General features: G+C 53.5%; 1 protein-coding gene across 4 annotated transcripts in view; it reads right to left on the reverse strand.

The window, feature by feature from the left end:
* Window positions 1-1,841: 1,841 nt before the first annotated feature.
* The window catches only part of SAP30BP (SAP30 binding protein), a 39,835-nt gene continuing 24,960 nt past the window's right edge, over window positions 1,842-16,716 (reverse strand). For 3 of the 4 annotated variants that reach the window (XM_055241387.2, XM_055241388.2, XM_055241386.2), the window contains 8 exons: window positions 14,852-14,894; window positions 8,701-8,789; window positions 6,013-6,104; window positions 5,213-5,273; window positions 4,728-4,779; window positions 3,778-3,836; window positions 2,508-2,592; window positions 1,842-2,260 (listed from right to left, as the gene is read on the reverse strand). In XM_055241387.2, the coding sequence (XP_055097362.1) occupies window positions 2,079-2,260; window positions 2,508-2,592; window positions 3,778-3,836; window positions 4,728-4,779; window positions 5,213-5,273; window positions 6,013-6,104; window positions 8,701-8,789; window positions 14,852-14,894 (663 nt within the window). In that variant the 3' untranslated portion in view covers window positions 1,842-2,078. Of the gene's footprint in view, window positions 2,261-2,507; window positions 2,593-2,908; window positions 2,992-3,777; window positions 3,837-4,727; window positions 4,780-5,212; window positions 5,274-6,012; window positions 6,105-8,700; window positions 8,790-14,851; window positions 14,895-16,716 lie in introns of all 4 variants that reach the window. The other variant, XR_008650727.2, reaches the window with a different exon arrangement.

Here is a 16,716-nt window from a genome sequence, read left to right on the forward strand (position 1 = left end):
ACCCAAGATCAGAGCCCTAGGGAGAGGTAGTGGGTGTGTGGGTGGGGGACAGTAGGAGCCGTGGACAGAGTTCAGTTTGGACACCGTTCTCTGGTGAGCAGACACACACTGGTTAGAAACGACTTTGGCCCCTAGTGCCTGGGCCATCCACCCACAACAGGAACTGTTCACACACCTCTGGGCCATCCTTGATGCGACTCAGGTGGGCAAGCACCATTTTATAGAAGAGTAAATGAAAGTCTAGAAGGATTCAAAACCTTGACCCAACTCATGAGGCTGGTAAGTGGGGCAGCAGTTTTGGCCTGGGGCTGCCCAACTTCTAAGCCTATGTTCATTCTCCAGGCCCCCCACCTCTGCAGCCCCGCAGGAGACAGTCATTACTGCTTTAACTGGACAGATGAATGGCAGGGCCAGGGCTGCCCAGAGGAAAGCGGGGACAGGAAAGACCTGCCATACCCCACCCCCGCGACAGAGCACGACACGGGGGACAGGCCAGGAGTTTGCTTCTCTCCTTGGTCTACAACAACAAAAAAAATTGGATTTAGCCAACAAACACTGGCAGGAACTTTACAGTTTATAAAGCTTTTGCATAAGTCACCTCTGGTTCCTCCCAACCACCTTACGACGCTTTATTACTGTGATTTCAGAGAAGAAACAGGCTTACAGAGGTTAAGGGCTTGAGACCACTCAACTGGTTTTAAGCGGAATCCAGACCAGAGGTGCCGGCTCCATGTCTACTGCCCTTTCCATGGTGCCATGCTGCCTCCCACAAAACATCCACAGTGCCCTTGGCTAATGAGGGGCCGCTGTCAGAGGCCACAGGAAGCCCTTTCAGAGTCCCTCTGGGGCATGAGTGGGGAGCAGCTCTTCTCTCCAGAGCTTTAAAGCCCCATCAAGGAAGGGGTGACCTCCTGAAGTGCCCGAGTGTGTGTGTACGGGGGGAGTGGACTCAATTTTTATTTTTGAAACCTCATGCACAGAGTTCCTTATATTCCCCAGGTCCCACAAGAGTACCAGGTGCAATTTCAGAACCACCTTTCTAAACCTCTGCCCACCCACTGAAAGCAACACGGCCCTTCACAGCCTGGCTTCCTTCTTTTGACACACAGCCCTTCCGCTCCAGTGGAGAGTCGCCAAATATCATGAAGGGTAAACAGTCTACTCTGAACCCCCGGTCTGGGAAGCCCGTTTCAGCCCCGTGGGGAGCCCAGTGGCCACTGGTGCTGCCCAGGGGCTGCTGTGGGGCAGAGATAACACACAGAGGAAGGGTGGGGTGGCAGGAGCCCTCCCAGGAGCAGGGCTTGCCCGTAAACAATGAGCTGCCGCCTGGCCAGGGCAGGAGGTGATTCATCTCCCCCGCTGCTCAGCTCCTGCTGGCTGCGCCCACCGGGCACCAAGGGACTGGGGCAGCCCTGGCCAGGCGCTGACGCCTCCCCACTCCCTGCACAGGTCGGGATCTCATCCCAGCCCTTCTGGAAACTGGCTTGACTTCAAAAGCCTGCCTGGGTGTGTCCAAAAAGTGATCTGGTCTGGGGTATGCTCAAGTGCACCCAAGGGAGCACAGCTCTGCCATCACCCGAGAACCGGCTGGGTTTTGGGATCAAGGCGGCAGATGGGGCGTACACAGGGCTCGGGGACTTCCACCTGTCCATGCCCAGAGGCATACACGGATAACAACGGCGACTTCTTGGGTCACCCCTCTGAAAAGCATCCCAGGCCTCCATCACCCTGTTGTCAACCCTGAGGCAATAGTCCCAACCAAGATGGGGGGACATGTGAGCTGAAGCATTTGCCTGCAAACAGAATGCAGGAGAGGCCAGTGCATCTGAGATGCCAAGAGGTAAGAATACGGCACTTTTAATAGGCGGCAGACCCCAGGTGGTGCGTGGACAGACCCTGTCCACAGCGCCTGGCTCCCGCGCTGCCTGTCCTTCTGTCTGGAATGCCACACAGAAGCTCCTCTCAGGTGGCATCTGGGGAGCAGGTCCCAGTCCTGAAAATATACAAAGTGGCGCCTCCCACTGGGCAGTGGTCACTGGGCTGCACGGTCCTTTCAAGTCCTAGGGTGGCCCCTCAGGTCACTGCTTGGCCTTCTTCACAATGGTGCCCACAGCAGAGATGACGGTGGTCTTGGAGCCACTGGCGCTGGTGGTGACTGTGACGACAGCTGGCAGGGTGGCCGTGGTGGTGAGGATGGTGGGCTGGGCTATCGTTGTCACTGGGATAGCCGAGTCCCACTTGCTCTTTCTCTTCTGAGCATCTGGAGATAAAGCAGAAGTCAGGATCACGATCCACCAATGAGCGGTGCCCTCTTTCCCTTCCCCCTGCAGGCCAGTGGGAGCCTAGGGAGCAGACACCGAAGGGGCCCACCCCAGACTCCAAAGCCGGTTCTCAAAGTAGCAAGGCTGAGCCCAAGCCCAGATCCACGTGTTGTCTGTCGCCCAAACAAGCCAGGGAGACCCTGGCTCCATGTGTGTGGCAGGAGGGAGGGCAGCTCTGCAATCTACCTGCAACAGCTGTGCTGGCGGTGGTAGTGGTGGTGGATGTGGCGTTGGTCGTGGTGCCTTTCTTGGTGCCCGTCACAAACTCAATCTGGAGAGGGAGAAGGAAGAGAATAAGACCAGGCAAAGCTGGGTGTCCACAGCTTTTTGCCATCCGTCAGCTCCTGGGGGACAGGAGCTTGACACTACACAAAAGAGGCATATTGGAAATGAACTCTGCTCTGACCATCTGGGGGAGGGCGAGGTGTCTAAGAAGAACCCAAAGGGGCTTTTCACTCTTAAAAGAACTTTCCAAACAGTACTGGATCCCTCCTGGCATCACCAGGTCTCTGCACATGCCCGGCACCCCCCGCCCACTGCCCCACCTCACATGCCCAGAACCGTTTGGCCAGGCCCCTCCTCCTCACACCCAGGAGGAGGCGGTGCCCGCCCGCACAGGGGAAGGACAGCTCCGGTCCCCAGGCGCTGCAGACACGTCCCTGCAACAAGCCTGGGGTTTGGAAGGGAGAGGGAAAGAGAGAGAAGGGAGATTCAATCAAGGGTTAAGAATGAGAAACCCCGATTATCCCCTTGCACCAGCTCCCACGTTCCCAGCCCAGTAGCCAACGCCTCCAGAGGGCCACCAGCATGCCCAGGCCGCACAGCCCCTCTGCCTGGGGTGAGGGAAGCGGTCTGGAGGCCGCAGCTCCTTGAGGATGGTCAGGCTGAGCCAGAAGTGGGAGTCCTGATGACCGGCTCCGAGACTGGTCACAAAGGGAACAAGGCCCGGAGATAACAGTTTGGTCTCCCAGCCAAACTGATGCTCCCTGAAGAACCCAGACCACACTACCGGGGAACAAGTGGTGCTCAGGGCCCTAACGTGGGACCTAATAGGTAGCACCCAGGCGGGCCACTGCGGGCAGCTCTGGAGGCCAAGGCACTCACCGAGCAGAGCAAGCTGGGCCCGGCACTCTCTTAGGGAACGATTTCCCTCCCTTCAGGCCACAGAGGGCCCCCATGACCCAAAACAGACAAAGCCCCCCAAGGCTCTGCAATTGGCGGGGAGGTAAGGGGGCACAACGTAGCAAACAAGCCTCCGAGGGCAAAAGCAGCAGACGAGCGCCGTGAACCCGGCAGGCCTGCTCAGTGCACAGGCCCTGCTGAGGGGCTCAGAGCATCACGGGGTGATGACGTGGGGCCAGGGCTGGGGGCAGCCTGGACATCTTCCGGGCTCAGCCGGCGGGACCCGCATGCTCCACGTCTGTCTTTTTCATCTAGGAGGGCTGCCATCACTTACTTTCGTTCGCTCCTTTTTGGCCTTTTCCAATTTGTCCATCTCAATCTTCTGGGCCTTGGCTATAGAAGACAAGAGAAGCTGTTACAAAGGTGGCCCCCGCGCAGCTCTGGGCTGAGGGAGCCTTCTCTGATCCCTGTGTTCTTTTCAGCGGGCTGAAGGCCTTCACAGGCTCAGTGTTCTTTGTGCTTGGCAAAATGAAGCCAGCCCTTGGTCGGTGTAGGGCAGTGGCCTACGGCTCCAGACTGGAGGGCTGCATGCCCTGTGTCTGGAAGGGTCAGCTACTCCTGAGCTCCTGTGGACTGCCGCACACAGGAATACAGGCCCAATGGGGACTACCTTCCTACTGACTGAGAGAAGCTGGAATCAGAGATTATGTAAAATGTTAGCAATGAATTCAAATTAAAAGATGACAAAATTCATGAAGGCCAAACAAAGCACCTCTATAGGCCAAGATCTGGGCCACTGGCTGCAGGCTCAAGACCTATGGTCTAGGGGTTTGGGCCCTTTGACATTCCTCCCAGTGCTCCCAAACTGGTATCTTAAGAAAAAGCCATCCTCTCACTGGCCTCAGAACATTCTGCCTACACCTGCCTGGCCCCTCTGCCTCTTCAAACCTCAGCTTGAACAGTTTCGTCAGTGAGGCCTTCCCATCCCTTTGGCCAGATTAGATGACCCTGCTTGCCAAAGCTCCCCCGTACCCAGCAACTCTGTCATCACCAACACTCATCGATGCTGGCATTACCGGTGTGACATTCCATCTTCTTTGCTGTGGCATAAGCCTCTTAAGGCGGGGGTGGGTCTGTCTCATTCAGGCCTGTACCCAGCCCCCTTGAACATGGCCTGACGTAGAAGAGACCCTGAAATATGTGTCACCTGGATAACCAACTGACTGGATAAAGGGACAGTTGGGTGGGCGGACGAGGTATATGGGAGGAGGGACGAAAGGCTACCTAATGCCTCATAGTAGGAGTCCTCAGACCAGCCATGGGGATCAAACATATCCTGCAAAGGAAAAGGCAAATGACTCAGATGACAAATGACTCAGAAACCCAAGTTCCTTGCCCGTCTTTCCATAGAGCTTCTTGGTCTGGGGTCCCCTTACCTGGGGCTCGGCTGTCATCTTTGGTCTTTAGCCAAGGGGCGGCTGGCAAGTGCTGAAGAACATGGGAGCACAAAGCCCCCATCCAGCGACCCCCAGGAGCAGCAGGTCCACACACGTCCCCACCAGTCAGGGGCCAGGCACCAGGCCAGCCACCGGAATCTCTTTATTGGATATTTCAGAACAATAGGGACTCAAACAAAAGAGACGGGGACTGTGCTTTCAACTAGCGGTGCCACTACATGGACCTTTCTGTGGCTGCAGGTCAAATCCCATGGAACAAGCAAAAGACCCTGGGTGTTCCCATCACCCTCCAGCCCCGTGTGCCAGACGCACCTTTGGGTAGTTGGTGCCAAGCTCGTCAATGGCACAGAACTGGATCAGCTTCTCGTAGATGCTGAAAGAACAGCACCGGCGCTGAGCAGGCACAAGTCCATGTCCCTGCATGGGACCTGAACTATCCAGCTCCTGGGGCTGACACAAAACCTTCAAAACCTTTAAACCCAGCTCAGCTGCTCCAAGCAAGCTTCCTGATGGCCCTCCACCCTCCCAGGGAGATGGACCTGTTAACTGGGGGCCGGGAAGAGCATGGGGTCAAGGTGATGGCTGAGTTTTGTCTCACTGACCTTCAGTCTGCATAGCTGGGTTGGGCTTACCACACTCAGACCCACCCAAGGGCCATGCTCTTTCCCCTGTATGTCACTAGCTTGAGCATTAAATGGAGTAAGACCAGACATAGCTCTGGTCCTAAGACCTCTCACCTATATGCAAAAATCAGCTTTTTAGAGTTGTAAGATGAACCTACAGTAATTGTCTAGCCCAATTCCTTCCATGAGGACAGGAGCCTTGAGAGGTCATGTGCTTTAGGCTCAGAGCAGGGACGAGAACTCAGCCAGGTCTCCCTCATCCCCGTCTAGGTCTCGGTATGGATTGCTTTGTGTTTTGTCTGGATCTTAAATGGTAAGCCTCTGGCTGGTTTAGCACAGTCTGCCATGTCCAGCAGGCACTCAGTGTAATGACAAGTCTGGGTGATGGTTTGGGCTCAGGGCTTTTCCTCACCACCTCCTTGGGCACGTCTTAGTCCTTAGTCCAACATTAATAACTCAATAAACTCTGCAGGTTCAAGGGAAACTTACCTAGGGTTCCGAAATTCTTTCTTCCTTTGGATAATGTAGTTCATATCCATTCCCTCCTTTATCTTTCGTTCATAGAGCTTCTGGATCTTGTCCTATGGAAGAGGAGCAGAGGGGGTGTATGACAGAAGCCCACCCCTCCACCGTCCCAGCCCCTGGTCACCAGCTACGTGTGCAGCATGAATGTGAGGCTCCAGTCACGCAAAGCCCAACTTGACTTCATGTTAAAATTTAACCTATTCTCAGCCGGGCACAGTGGCTCACGCCTGTAATCCCAGCACTTTGGGAGGCCGAGGTGGGTGGATCACGAGGTCTAGAGATTGAGACCATCGTGGCCAACATGACGAAACCCCGTCTCTACTAAAAATACAAACAAAATTAGCTGGGTGTGGTGGGGCGCGCCTGTAGTCCCAGCTACTTGGGACGCTGAGGCAGAAGAATCGCTTGAACCTGGGAGGTGGAGGTTGCAGTGAGCTGAGATCACGCCACTGCACTTCAGCCTGGTGACACAGTGAGACTCTGTCTCAACAAAACAAAACATTAACCTATTCTCTTTCTCCACCCTGCCTTTGCCCAGAACTGCACACAAGTAAGATAAACCGAGACCAGGCTGCTTTCACTGCTGAGGTTTCCTGACGCTCTCTGGATGACAGTATAGTGATCAGTGAAAAGATCACACAGCAGAGGAGCCATGGAGAAAATAATGAACAAAACCCCAACTGGTTAATCAGTTCCAGAATCATCCAAACTAGGGTTTAGGGCATTGGTGTTGATATGCAGGGATTAAATCCTGGTTTTAAATTTTAACACGAGGTCAAGTCCTCAGCAGAAATGTGAACCACAGGAGACTTCGGAAGGGCTATGTCCTTTTAATTGGAGGCAGGAATAGAGTTTTTTGGATTCGGTCTTGCAAACTTTTTAGAGGGTGTCTTTTATGGGGAGGCTCATAGGTGGCTGGTCTGCACTGGTTTATCGAGGGTATCAAGGGTTAACTGCTTATCTCTCACCCAAACTCCCCCACAGGTCACTGCTCTGGCTTTAGATGGGAGAGTGGAGAACCACCTGGGGGGATCCAGGCTTACCTACTGTGGCCAGTGCCACAGGCGTCCTCAGGAAGGGGGTCCTGCCCAGCCCATGGACATGACGCCCAAAGTAGATGGCATCAGCATGACCCAGTGCCAATGAAGAGGGCCAAGACACCACAGTGTCATGGCAGAGCCACCTCTGGAAAGAGTAGTCTTAGCCAGGAAGGCGGGCACTGGCCCAGGGCAAGATCTACCTGCAGCCTCCCCCTACAGTGGGGATTAAATATAGATTCTGCAGAAGGGAAACATCGGAGGCGCTGTGCTGGCAAAGGCAGGTGGGCAGGCCTGGAGGGCCCAGTGACAACATTTAGGACACGTCAGAAGGGGTGATCCACCCCCCTTGTCAGAGGCCAAATCTTTCTACCAAGACTGGCCAGAGCAGAGCTGAACTGCAGAGAGAGGTCTGTGACTTCAGCCGAGACTGAAGAACCTCTGTCCTCCAAGCTGTCTCCTCCAGGGTCATGGAGGTGAGCCATATACAGAAGGCTCGGCAACTTGAGGAGAACCCATGTCATACAGACGACTTGGCTGTGTCTCCTGGGCCATAAGATCAGTTCTACTACCCAAGACGACTAAAATGTTTGCTCAAATGCCATGGTTTCCACCATCAGGAGGGTCTAAAGAGGAGGCACATTTGGCACTGCAGGCTGTACGCCGGTTGTCTCTGCCTGGCGGGTTGCTGGAGTCGTCCTTACAGGCTGGAGCTTGTTGTCTGGTTGTCTGGCATGGAGGGTGATGTGATTCTAGAGGGCGGTGGTGGGGAGACGACTCAGCAATGGGAGGAGACTTCCGGGAAGGGAAGGGAACCTGCACTGCACCCTCAGCCCTGCTCTGGCCCTCCCCTAGCTTGCTGCATTCCTTAGCCTTAGGTCCCATTAGTCATCCATCCGTTAGGGTGGTGTCACGGGCTTGCTGTGTAGCCAGAGGCACCCAGTGGGAGCTCTAGGATCAAAGGTGAAGCAGGTGGTCCAGGAGCCATGACTGTGCAGCCTTGGGTGCCTGTTCTATTGTTCATCACAAGGGAACCCACAGAGGGACAAGGAGAGCCATGGGCTGGACCCCAGCTGTCCCCCCGGGAGTGTAACTGCACAAAAGCTTCGACTCTTGGGATTTCAAAACCTCCAGTCAGGGCTGCACATTCTGTCAGGCAAGAAGCTACTGAATCAGCATTTTAGAAATAGATTAGGACAGAAAATGTATACATATAACGCCCGTGATTTTCTCATTTCTGTAATTTATTTTACATTCTGAGGGTTCCCCAGTTTCTTAGCAAAGCTCTTTCTGAGAAGCTCCCACTGGCCCAGCAGGGCTGCACAGAAAAGGTTATGTTCTTTTCTCTGCCTCTGCTTAGGACCTCACTGAGCGCAAGCCAGGGCCGCCCTGCTGGAGCAGCACCAGGGGACATGGCGGTGGGTGTAGGAGCCAACTCCTGAGATGAGGCTAATAGGAGGTGAAGTGGACTGCGGGATCCTTCCCACTTGTCAGTTTCTTTTATAGAAGCCCCAGTCCCTTTCCCTGCCATGGTCTCTTAAGATTAAGACCAAACCAAACACGTAACCCAGACTATCTAATCTATCTGACCTCAGTAGCCAAGCCTCATGCTTACTTGCAAGTGATTTGAACATCTGCCAGGGGGTTCTGGCGGGATCTTGATTTCATCAGGCGACATGTTCCGAACTCTTTCAGAAAAGGAGGCTGTTGAGAGAAGGAAAAATTCTGTAGGTGGGGATTAGAACAAGGGACAGATATGGACAAAAAACATAAGCACATAAAATGTTATCAGGTAGGGATAAACACTATGAAAACAGTACAACTGAGTGTTCGGGTGTGGCCTCTCTGAGGTGTCATCTGAGTTGAGACTGAATGACCAGAAGGGGTGGGCCATGTGCCAGCTTGGGAGAAGAAAAGTTCAGGCAGAGGGAATAAATGTATACAGCAGTTAACTTTTCCGTTTTTTTTTTTGTTGTTGTTGTTTTGTTTTTTTAAAGAGACGGGGTCAGCTGGGTGCGGTGGCTCACGCCTATACTCCCAACATTTTGGGAAGCCAAGGTGGGTAGATCATTTGAGGTCAGGAGTTCTAGACCAGCTTGGTCAACATGGCGAAACCCCGTCTCTACTAAAAACACAAAAGCAACTGGCATGGTGACGCATGCCTGTAAACACAGCTACTCTCGAGGCTGAGGAACGAGAATTGCTTGAACCCGAAGATGGTGGCTGCAGTGAGCCAAGATCGTGCCACTATACTCCAGCCTGGGTGACAGAGTAAGACTCTTGTCTCAAAAAGGAAAATAAAATACATAAAATGAAATAAAAAAATAAAATAAAGAGACGGGGGTTTTACTCTGTAACCCAGGCTAGAGTGTAGTGGTACAACCATAGCTCACTGCAACCTCAAACTCCTGTCTCAGCCTCCTGAGAAGCTAGGACTACAGGTGCATGCCACCATGCCTGGCTAATCTTAAAAGTTTTTGTAAAGATGGGGTCTCCTTATGTTGCCCAGGCTGGTCTTGAACTGTTGGATCAAGCCATCCTCCCGCCTCAGTCTCCTAAAGTGCTGGGATTATGGGTATGAGCCACTGTGCCTGGCCCACAATGGTTAACTTTTAAGGAAAGAGTCAGCAGTGTGCTGGTAAATGTTTAATGACCAGCTGGGTGTGGGGATGGGGAAGGGGGGAGGTGCCATGATCTATGGCATTTGCCATTTCTTGTGGTGTAAATTCTCCTGCTATGGCCAATTTCAAGCTACCAAGGTGAAGTCACTGAACTCAAGGCTGGAAAGAGATGTACACAATAGGCTCACAACATGAGCCACCTCCAGCCACCACTGCATATTTCTCTAAAATACTTGCAAGACTTCGGAAACTCAGAGGTGCTTGGTGCCACCCATCTCGTCTAAGGCTGACCTGCCTAGGCTACAGGAGAAACAGAATTCAGGGTTCCCTGTTTTGGGTCCCAAAGTAAACAAAATGGCCTTGTGCATAAATGATACTTTTTACCATTATCAGCTGAGGATCTTTTAAAAATAAACCAATCAATTCTCTCTTAGCCCACCTCATTCCTGAGAACAAAAGGCCTGATTCTGATGGGAAGAACCACAACCCCCAGGGAACAATTTCCTTAGAGATCTGCCACTGTCTTCAGGCCTTGCTCTCTCCAGCCCCTTCCCTGCAGCCTTGGGCCACCCCGGCACTGCAGTCCTGCTTTGGATAGCTGGGACAATGTGCTATTTGTTAAGATTCTGTCTGCGCTCTTCAAAACACTCTCTCATGAAAAGGATCATACAATGAGCAAAGAGCAGGCAGGGTGGGGCAGGATGAAGAGAAAGAATGAACAAAACACCAGTAACACTCAGCAAGCACTTACTGGGCACCTACTGTGTGCAGGCCCCGGCTAACCCACTGCTGAGCTGCCCGAGCTGGCTTCGCACAGCCAGCCCCTTCTCCTCTCCCGGGGCTGGGTTCATGTTTGCTTAGTAGACAAGGTGCTTTGATCTCTGCCTGGAGTTTCAGTTACTGTAAAGAACACAGTGCCAAGGAGGGCTGGGGACAAGGCTCCCAGTCTCTGCCAGTCCAGCTGCTGCAGGATAAGCCTATGCCCACTGCAAATACACTCTGAGACAGGGGTCGAGCCTGGGGCCATCCTAAAAACATGACTTCATGTGCTGATTTTCACTGTTGTCAGTGGATTCTCACTGGAAGCGCCCCAAGAACAGAGCACTAATCTGCCATTTTAGGTGAGGGCAAGAGGACAGAGACTGGGTGACATATTGATCAGAGGTCCTGCTGTGGACCCCAGATGCCAGTGCAGCCCAAGAGCAGGGGACGAGGTGCTTCTCTTTGCCCAGCACCTTCCTTTGGTCTCCTGACTCCTCAAGCAAAGGTGAAACCCAGACATGGCTGGAATTCAAGTCTCCTCTAACTTCCTCCTTCCTCCCAGCCCTGGAATAGGCGAAAGTGCCAAGGCTGAGGTTGCAGAAGCTGGTGGAGAGTGGAATCAGCTGGGGGGAGCTGGTCCTATCTCACGAGCAGCAACAACAAAAGCAAGGAGGGCCTTGGCAGGCGCTAGGCACATAAACAAGCAGGGTTAACTTCTTCCCTGGGCTGGAGAGAACGTATGTGTGCTTGTGACAGAGAGACAAAGAGTGCCCTTTGGCATTTGCCAGGAAAGCCTTTCGGAAAAACAGGGTGTGACCCTGTTGCCACAGCAACCCAGCCACACTCTGGGGCTCACATGGTGTACAGTATAAGAGGAGGGGCCGGGCGCGGTGGCTCACGCCTGTAATCCCAGCACTTTGGGAGGCCAAGGCGGGCGGATCACAAGGTCAGGAGATCGAGACCATCCTGGCTAACACGGTGAAACCCCATCTCTACTAAAAATACAAAAAATTAGCCGGGCGTGGTGGTGGGTGCCTGTAGTCCCAGCTACGCGGGAGGCTGAGGCAGGAGAATGGTGTGAACCCGGAAGGCGGAGCTTGCAGTGAGCCAAGGTCGCACCACTGCACTCCAGCCACTCCAGCCTGGGCGACAGAGCCAGACTCCATCTCCAAAAAAAAAAAAAAAAAAAAGAGGAGGGGAGCCCCTCCTGAGCCCGGGGCTTGAAACAAGATAATTCCTAGGAAGTAACTGGCAAATAAAGGGACACATTCAGGAAAACTAGATACGAGTGTACAACACAGAGTTTGGAAGCAACCTTTCAGTGATCCTCTCCTTCCTGAGTGAATCTAATGTGGAAGACGTGAATCCCACATTTGTTTCTTTTTTTTTTTATTGAGACGGACTCTCGCTTTGTCGCCCAGACGTACCACCATGCCTGGCTAATTTTTTTTTTTTTTTTTTGTATTTTTAGTAGAAATGGGGTTTCACCACGCTGGCCAGGCTGCTCTTGAACTCCCAACCTCGTGATCTGCCCGCCTCAGCCTCCCAAAGTGCTGGGATGACAGGCGTGAGCGGCTGCGACCAGCCGAGCCCCACATTTCTTGTGAGCGGACAGAGCCTCAAGCCATGTCCCCAGGACATATGTAAAGCAATGTGTCCACCGTCTCTTGGAAGCAGTGCTGGGTCTGTGGCTGCTGCCTGGGTCTGAGGCTGCTGCCTGGGTCTGATGGGGGTGTTCTCAGAGGCAGCTGCACTTAGGACTTGAGAAGCCAGCTGTCAGCATGACTTGCCCTGGTGCGTACCCAAGTCAGAAAACACCCAGAGTACCCACAGCTGCCAGGGAGGGATCTGTGCAGGAACAGCTAGTTGGACGGGCTTATGGGATGGCAGGGAGTGAGCGAGCTGGGGGGCCCCAGGGGACAGTGGAGTATCTCCAGCTCTTGAGTGACATGGAGAACCCACGTGCACTGCCACACCAGCAGCACTGCTCTAGGCTCAGCCGTGGGCATCGGCGAGGCCCTGGAGGGCACAGACAGGGTGTGCACGCTCAGTTCTGTCAAGGGGCTGCAGTGCTGCAGATGCCTGTGGCTTGGCTTCTCTGCTCTCCTGCTTGTTCTCTAAAAGCTGGGGCTGTCTACATGCATGGACACACTTCCCATACCTGGTAAGCAACCTGAGTCCTGACACCAGAGCAGACAAAAGCTTAGGCAGAGGGGCTGACAGGCACCGCATCGTGAATGGAAGCCACTGTCCTTCAACTAATTACGTCTTCAGTAAGAGGAACTAAACTAGCTACTCGTCAGTGAGTAATCAAAACGATGCTGCTTAAAGATCCATTTGTGTCCTCATGGGTGAATGAGTAAACAAACTGTGGTGTATCCCCACAGTGAAATATGACTTGGCTACAAAAAGAAACTCTGGACATGCCCAACTACATGGATGAGCCTCGTAAGCACCGTGCTGAGTGCTGAGTGAAAGAAGCCAGACAAAAACGCTAGTTCCCTTTCTAGCCCTGGTTCTCAACTGGGGGTGACTCTGCCCCAAGGGGACATTTGGCAATGTCTGGAGACATTGATCATTGTCACATCTGGGGGAGGGAGAGTGCCTCTGGCATGTAGTGGGCAGAGACCAAGGACACTGCTAAACACCCTGCAAAGCACAGCACAGCCCCACAACAAAGACTCATCCAGTCCAAAGTGTCAGTAGGGCCAGGGTGGGGAGATCCTGATTTATAGGAAATTCTAAAAAAGGCAAAGCTATAGTGAGGAGAGTGTGGATCACAGCTTGCCTGAGGCTGAGGGAGGGAATCACCTGTAACGGGGTCGGGGCACAAGGGAACATTTCGGAGTGATGGGTGCGTTCCGTATCACAATTGTGGTGGGGCTAACACAACTATACACATTTGTCAAAATTCCTAAAATGGCACATTTAAAATTGGCAAGTCTTACTCTATGTAAATTATACCTCAATAAAGCTATTTCCAAAAAGTGGCACAGGGAAAAAAAGTGACAAGTTGGCTCTGGAAGTGACTAGGGGCTGAGATGGCTGATGCCCACACACATTCCACTGCCTGCCCAGCACTACTAGCAAAAGCAAGGGCATCTCTGCGTCGGCACGTGACAGGCTGCTCTCTGATCCCCGGCCGTGTGGTTTCTCACAGTAAACAGCAGGGTCGGCCTGGGTGATGGCGGGGATAAGAGGCCAAGGCTTCCATCCACACCCGACCCGCGTATCGCCCCCTTAGGGCAGGCCATCGGCTTCCCAGCAGATGTGCACTCTGCTTCCTCTGCCCTCAAAGCCAAATGTTGCACCCCTACGGCGCCACTTTCTAAAGAACAAACTCTAGGTTTTAGGAAAATCCTGGTTTTTATAGGATTTGAAAGACTGAAACTCCATCAGAGAAGCCAGGGATTAAGGCCCTCCTGAGGGTCTGGGCTGCTCAGCGTTACCATGTTCCCACCCAATCCTTCTTCAAAAGACAAATAGAATGAACGATTCCTAGCTCCTTTAGTTCTGGAAAAGGAGAAAAGGCTCTGTAGCAGAACTCCCAGCAGAAAGGCCCTACTGGGAGAAAGACTGGGTGGGAAGGACTGACTACTGGGGCAGCGCTTCCAGGTGGTCCCTGGGCTCAGAACCCCCAGGGCTGGAGCCAGTGAGCCACCGAGGCAAGACCGCAGGAGGCAAGAGCCTGTTTGTGAAGATCAGCGGGACGGGCAGGAGAGCCGGTAATGGCTGCCACAGAGAGGGAGGGCCAACCCCACCAAGAGCTCTGACTCAGATGCCGGGAACTCCCCCCAGCCGGGCTTTGGGAGCCACGTGAAAGGAGCTGGGGGGCTTTCTAAAAGGATTAAGAGGCTGGGGCTAGCACAAGGCTTGGATGATGTGTGCTGTTTTCCAGAAACATAGTGTCCCTGCTCCTCCCAAATCACAAAGAGCCCCAGACTCCAGGGCTGTGAGGCATGTTCCTGTCTGGGGACAGAGCAAAGTGCCAGCAGAGGCCACATGCTGACTCCCTGAGCAGCATGCATATGCCAGCGGAGAGGGGGAGGAGGGGGCGCAAAGACAGAGGACAAGCCCAGGGCACTAGGGGAAGCAGAGACCAAGACACACTTCCAGCTGAGGGGCCCTGAATTCCCTCTTGACAGCACTGGCAACCGACCAAAGCCCATTAAAACACACCACAAATATGATTTCCAAAGAACTGTTCCCTGGGCGTCTCATCTGGGCATCCTAGGAAATGCCAAAGCCCTGAGAGGGAGCCGAAGGGACCACGGTGCTTACAGCAGACAGAAGCCCTGTGGGGCGGCAGGCCTGGCATGGCCGGAAGCCAGGCTGCTAGGGGCAAGGCTGAGAAACGTGCCCCCAGGATCCCCCAATACTCACCCACGAGTTCCTGGGGGTCTCGCTTTTCTGCTTCTGTATTATCCTGCAAAAGAGAAACAAATGCGAGGAGGTAAGACTGGGGCTCCTGAGCCAGCTACTCTCCACTGAGACCGCTCAGGATTTTTAAGGAAGGAGAAAAAGTAAAAGCACCGCCAGGAACACTAAGGGTAAGCTGATGCTTCAGGGGCCTCTGGCACCCCCGAGCCTCCGAACCCTCTTCTTCCTGCATCGCAGCAGCCGGATGCTCCCGAGCCCCACGCCAGTCTGTCCTCCATGCCTCTTCAGTGACCAAACCCACCATGGCTGAGAACACACGCCAGCAAGCCTGCTGCGGCCACCTGGGCAACGTATACCCTGCCTGTTGCTCTCCCCTGGGTCCGAGGAAGCTTGCCTGAATGGAGTGCAGAGCTCAAGGGCCCGGCCAGCCCAGACATCACCACCTCTACCACTGGCATCAAGGAAGCAAGAGGTGACTGCTTTGTAACAGCAGACTCCCGAGATGAAAATGCAGACTAGCTGCTCCCAAGATACTCTTCTTATTTTTAGTTCAAAGAAGGGAGGCTTCATCATGAGGATAAAGGGGCAGCTCATGGAACCTCAGAGCAACCATGTAGCGAACCTTTAATAAGCAGCAGAATGGGGATCCCGGAGAGGCCCCAGGCTCAAGGAAGCCTCTCTCTGGCTCTCAGCTCCCTTTACACTGGCTTTATACTTCCTCCAAAGAAAAGCTTCCTCCAATCCCTAATGCAAACAGCGTCCCATGACAGCTACATCCACATGTCCTGCAGAAACCTGACAGCAAAGGCTTCTTAGATGTTTTCTGGATTTCACTGTTCCGTAGTAAATGTTTCATCTAAACCAAAATCAATGCTGAGAAAGCCACGGTCCAAGCCCTACGTCACAAGTCTTCCCTTGCCTTCACTGTCTCAAGTGTAAAATGGCAAGAACACACCTGTTTCCCCCATTTCTGGGTTGCTGACACCCAGCCCCTCAAACCCAGTTAGATCAACAATCTCAAGGGCCACACGTGCTAATGATCAAAACAGCAGAAGCAGAGTTCACAGAAAGTTGTCGGACCCCATGTCTTTCCCCGCTGATGAGCAAGGGAGGAGATGAGACAGGAAGACCCTGCAACAAGACCTTTTCGAGGACAGGCGCAGAGCTCTGCAGGCTCCACTTACGCAGACATGGCACACCACGCCACGGTTGCAAAAGGAAGGTGCCAGGAAGGCCACCTAGTTCCCCACACTGAGCCTAGACTCAGTCTTAGCCCCCTTTCCAGAAAGTCCCTCCTGATGCTGGGACAGGCCAAATTCCCCATTCCTCAGAACACTGCAGCTATTCATTCAACCTGGCAGGGCACCACGTCCAGGCCAGGCTGCTTAGCAACCCATCTCTTCGAGCCACTGACCCCTGCCAATCAGGTGGGCAGAGGAGGCTGGGAGCGGGCAGGGAAGTGCTCCTGGAGGACTGCCACACCAACTTCATGTTGCAGTCATAAATCAGCGGCCCTATAGAGACTGCCGCAGTCATAAATCAGCGGCCCTATAGAGACTGCCGCAGTCATAAATCAGCGGCCCTATAGAGACTGCCAGTCTCTCAGGGGACCAACAATCCCTTTGTAGCAGTGACTCTCAGGAAACCAGTGTTCAAGAGTGTTAGTAACAATACATGGGACTGTAAAATGCCCTTACATTTTCCCTCTAGAGAACAGCTTTCTGGGTGCTGATTGTAGGAAAACATCAGCTCCCCCCCACCCGCCAGCTGGCTGATCATACAGGGACTGACCATTCGTTAACTCTCCCTCCAGCCCCCACTCACCCTTCCCCAAGGCTCCGCACCACACCACACCCGCCCCTTCTCAT

The sequence above is a fragment of the Symphalangus syndactylus genome, chromosome 14 (genome assembly GCF_028878055.3).
Source record: "Symphalangus syndactylus isolate Jambi chromosome 14, NHGRI_mSymSyn1-v2.1_pri, whole genome shotgun sequence".
Taxonomy (NCBI): Eukaryota; Metazoa; Chordata; class Mammalia; order Primates; family Hylobatidae; genus Symphalangus; species Symphalangus syndactylus.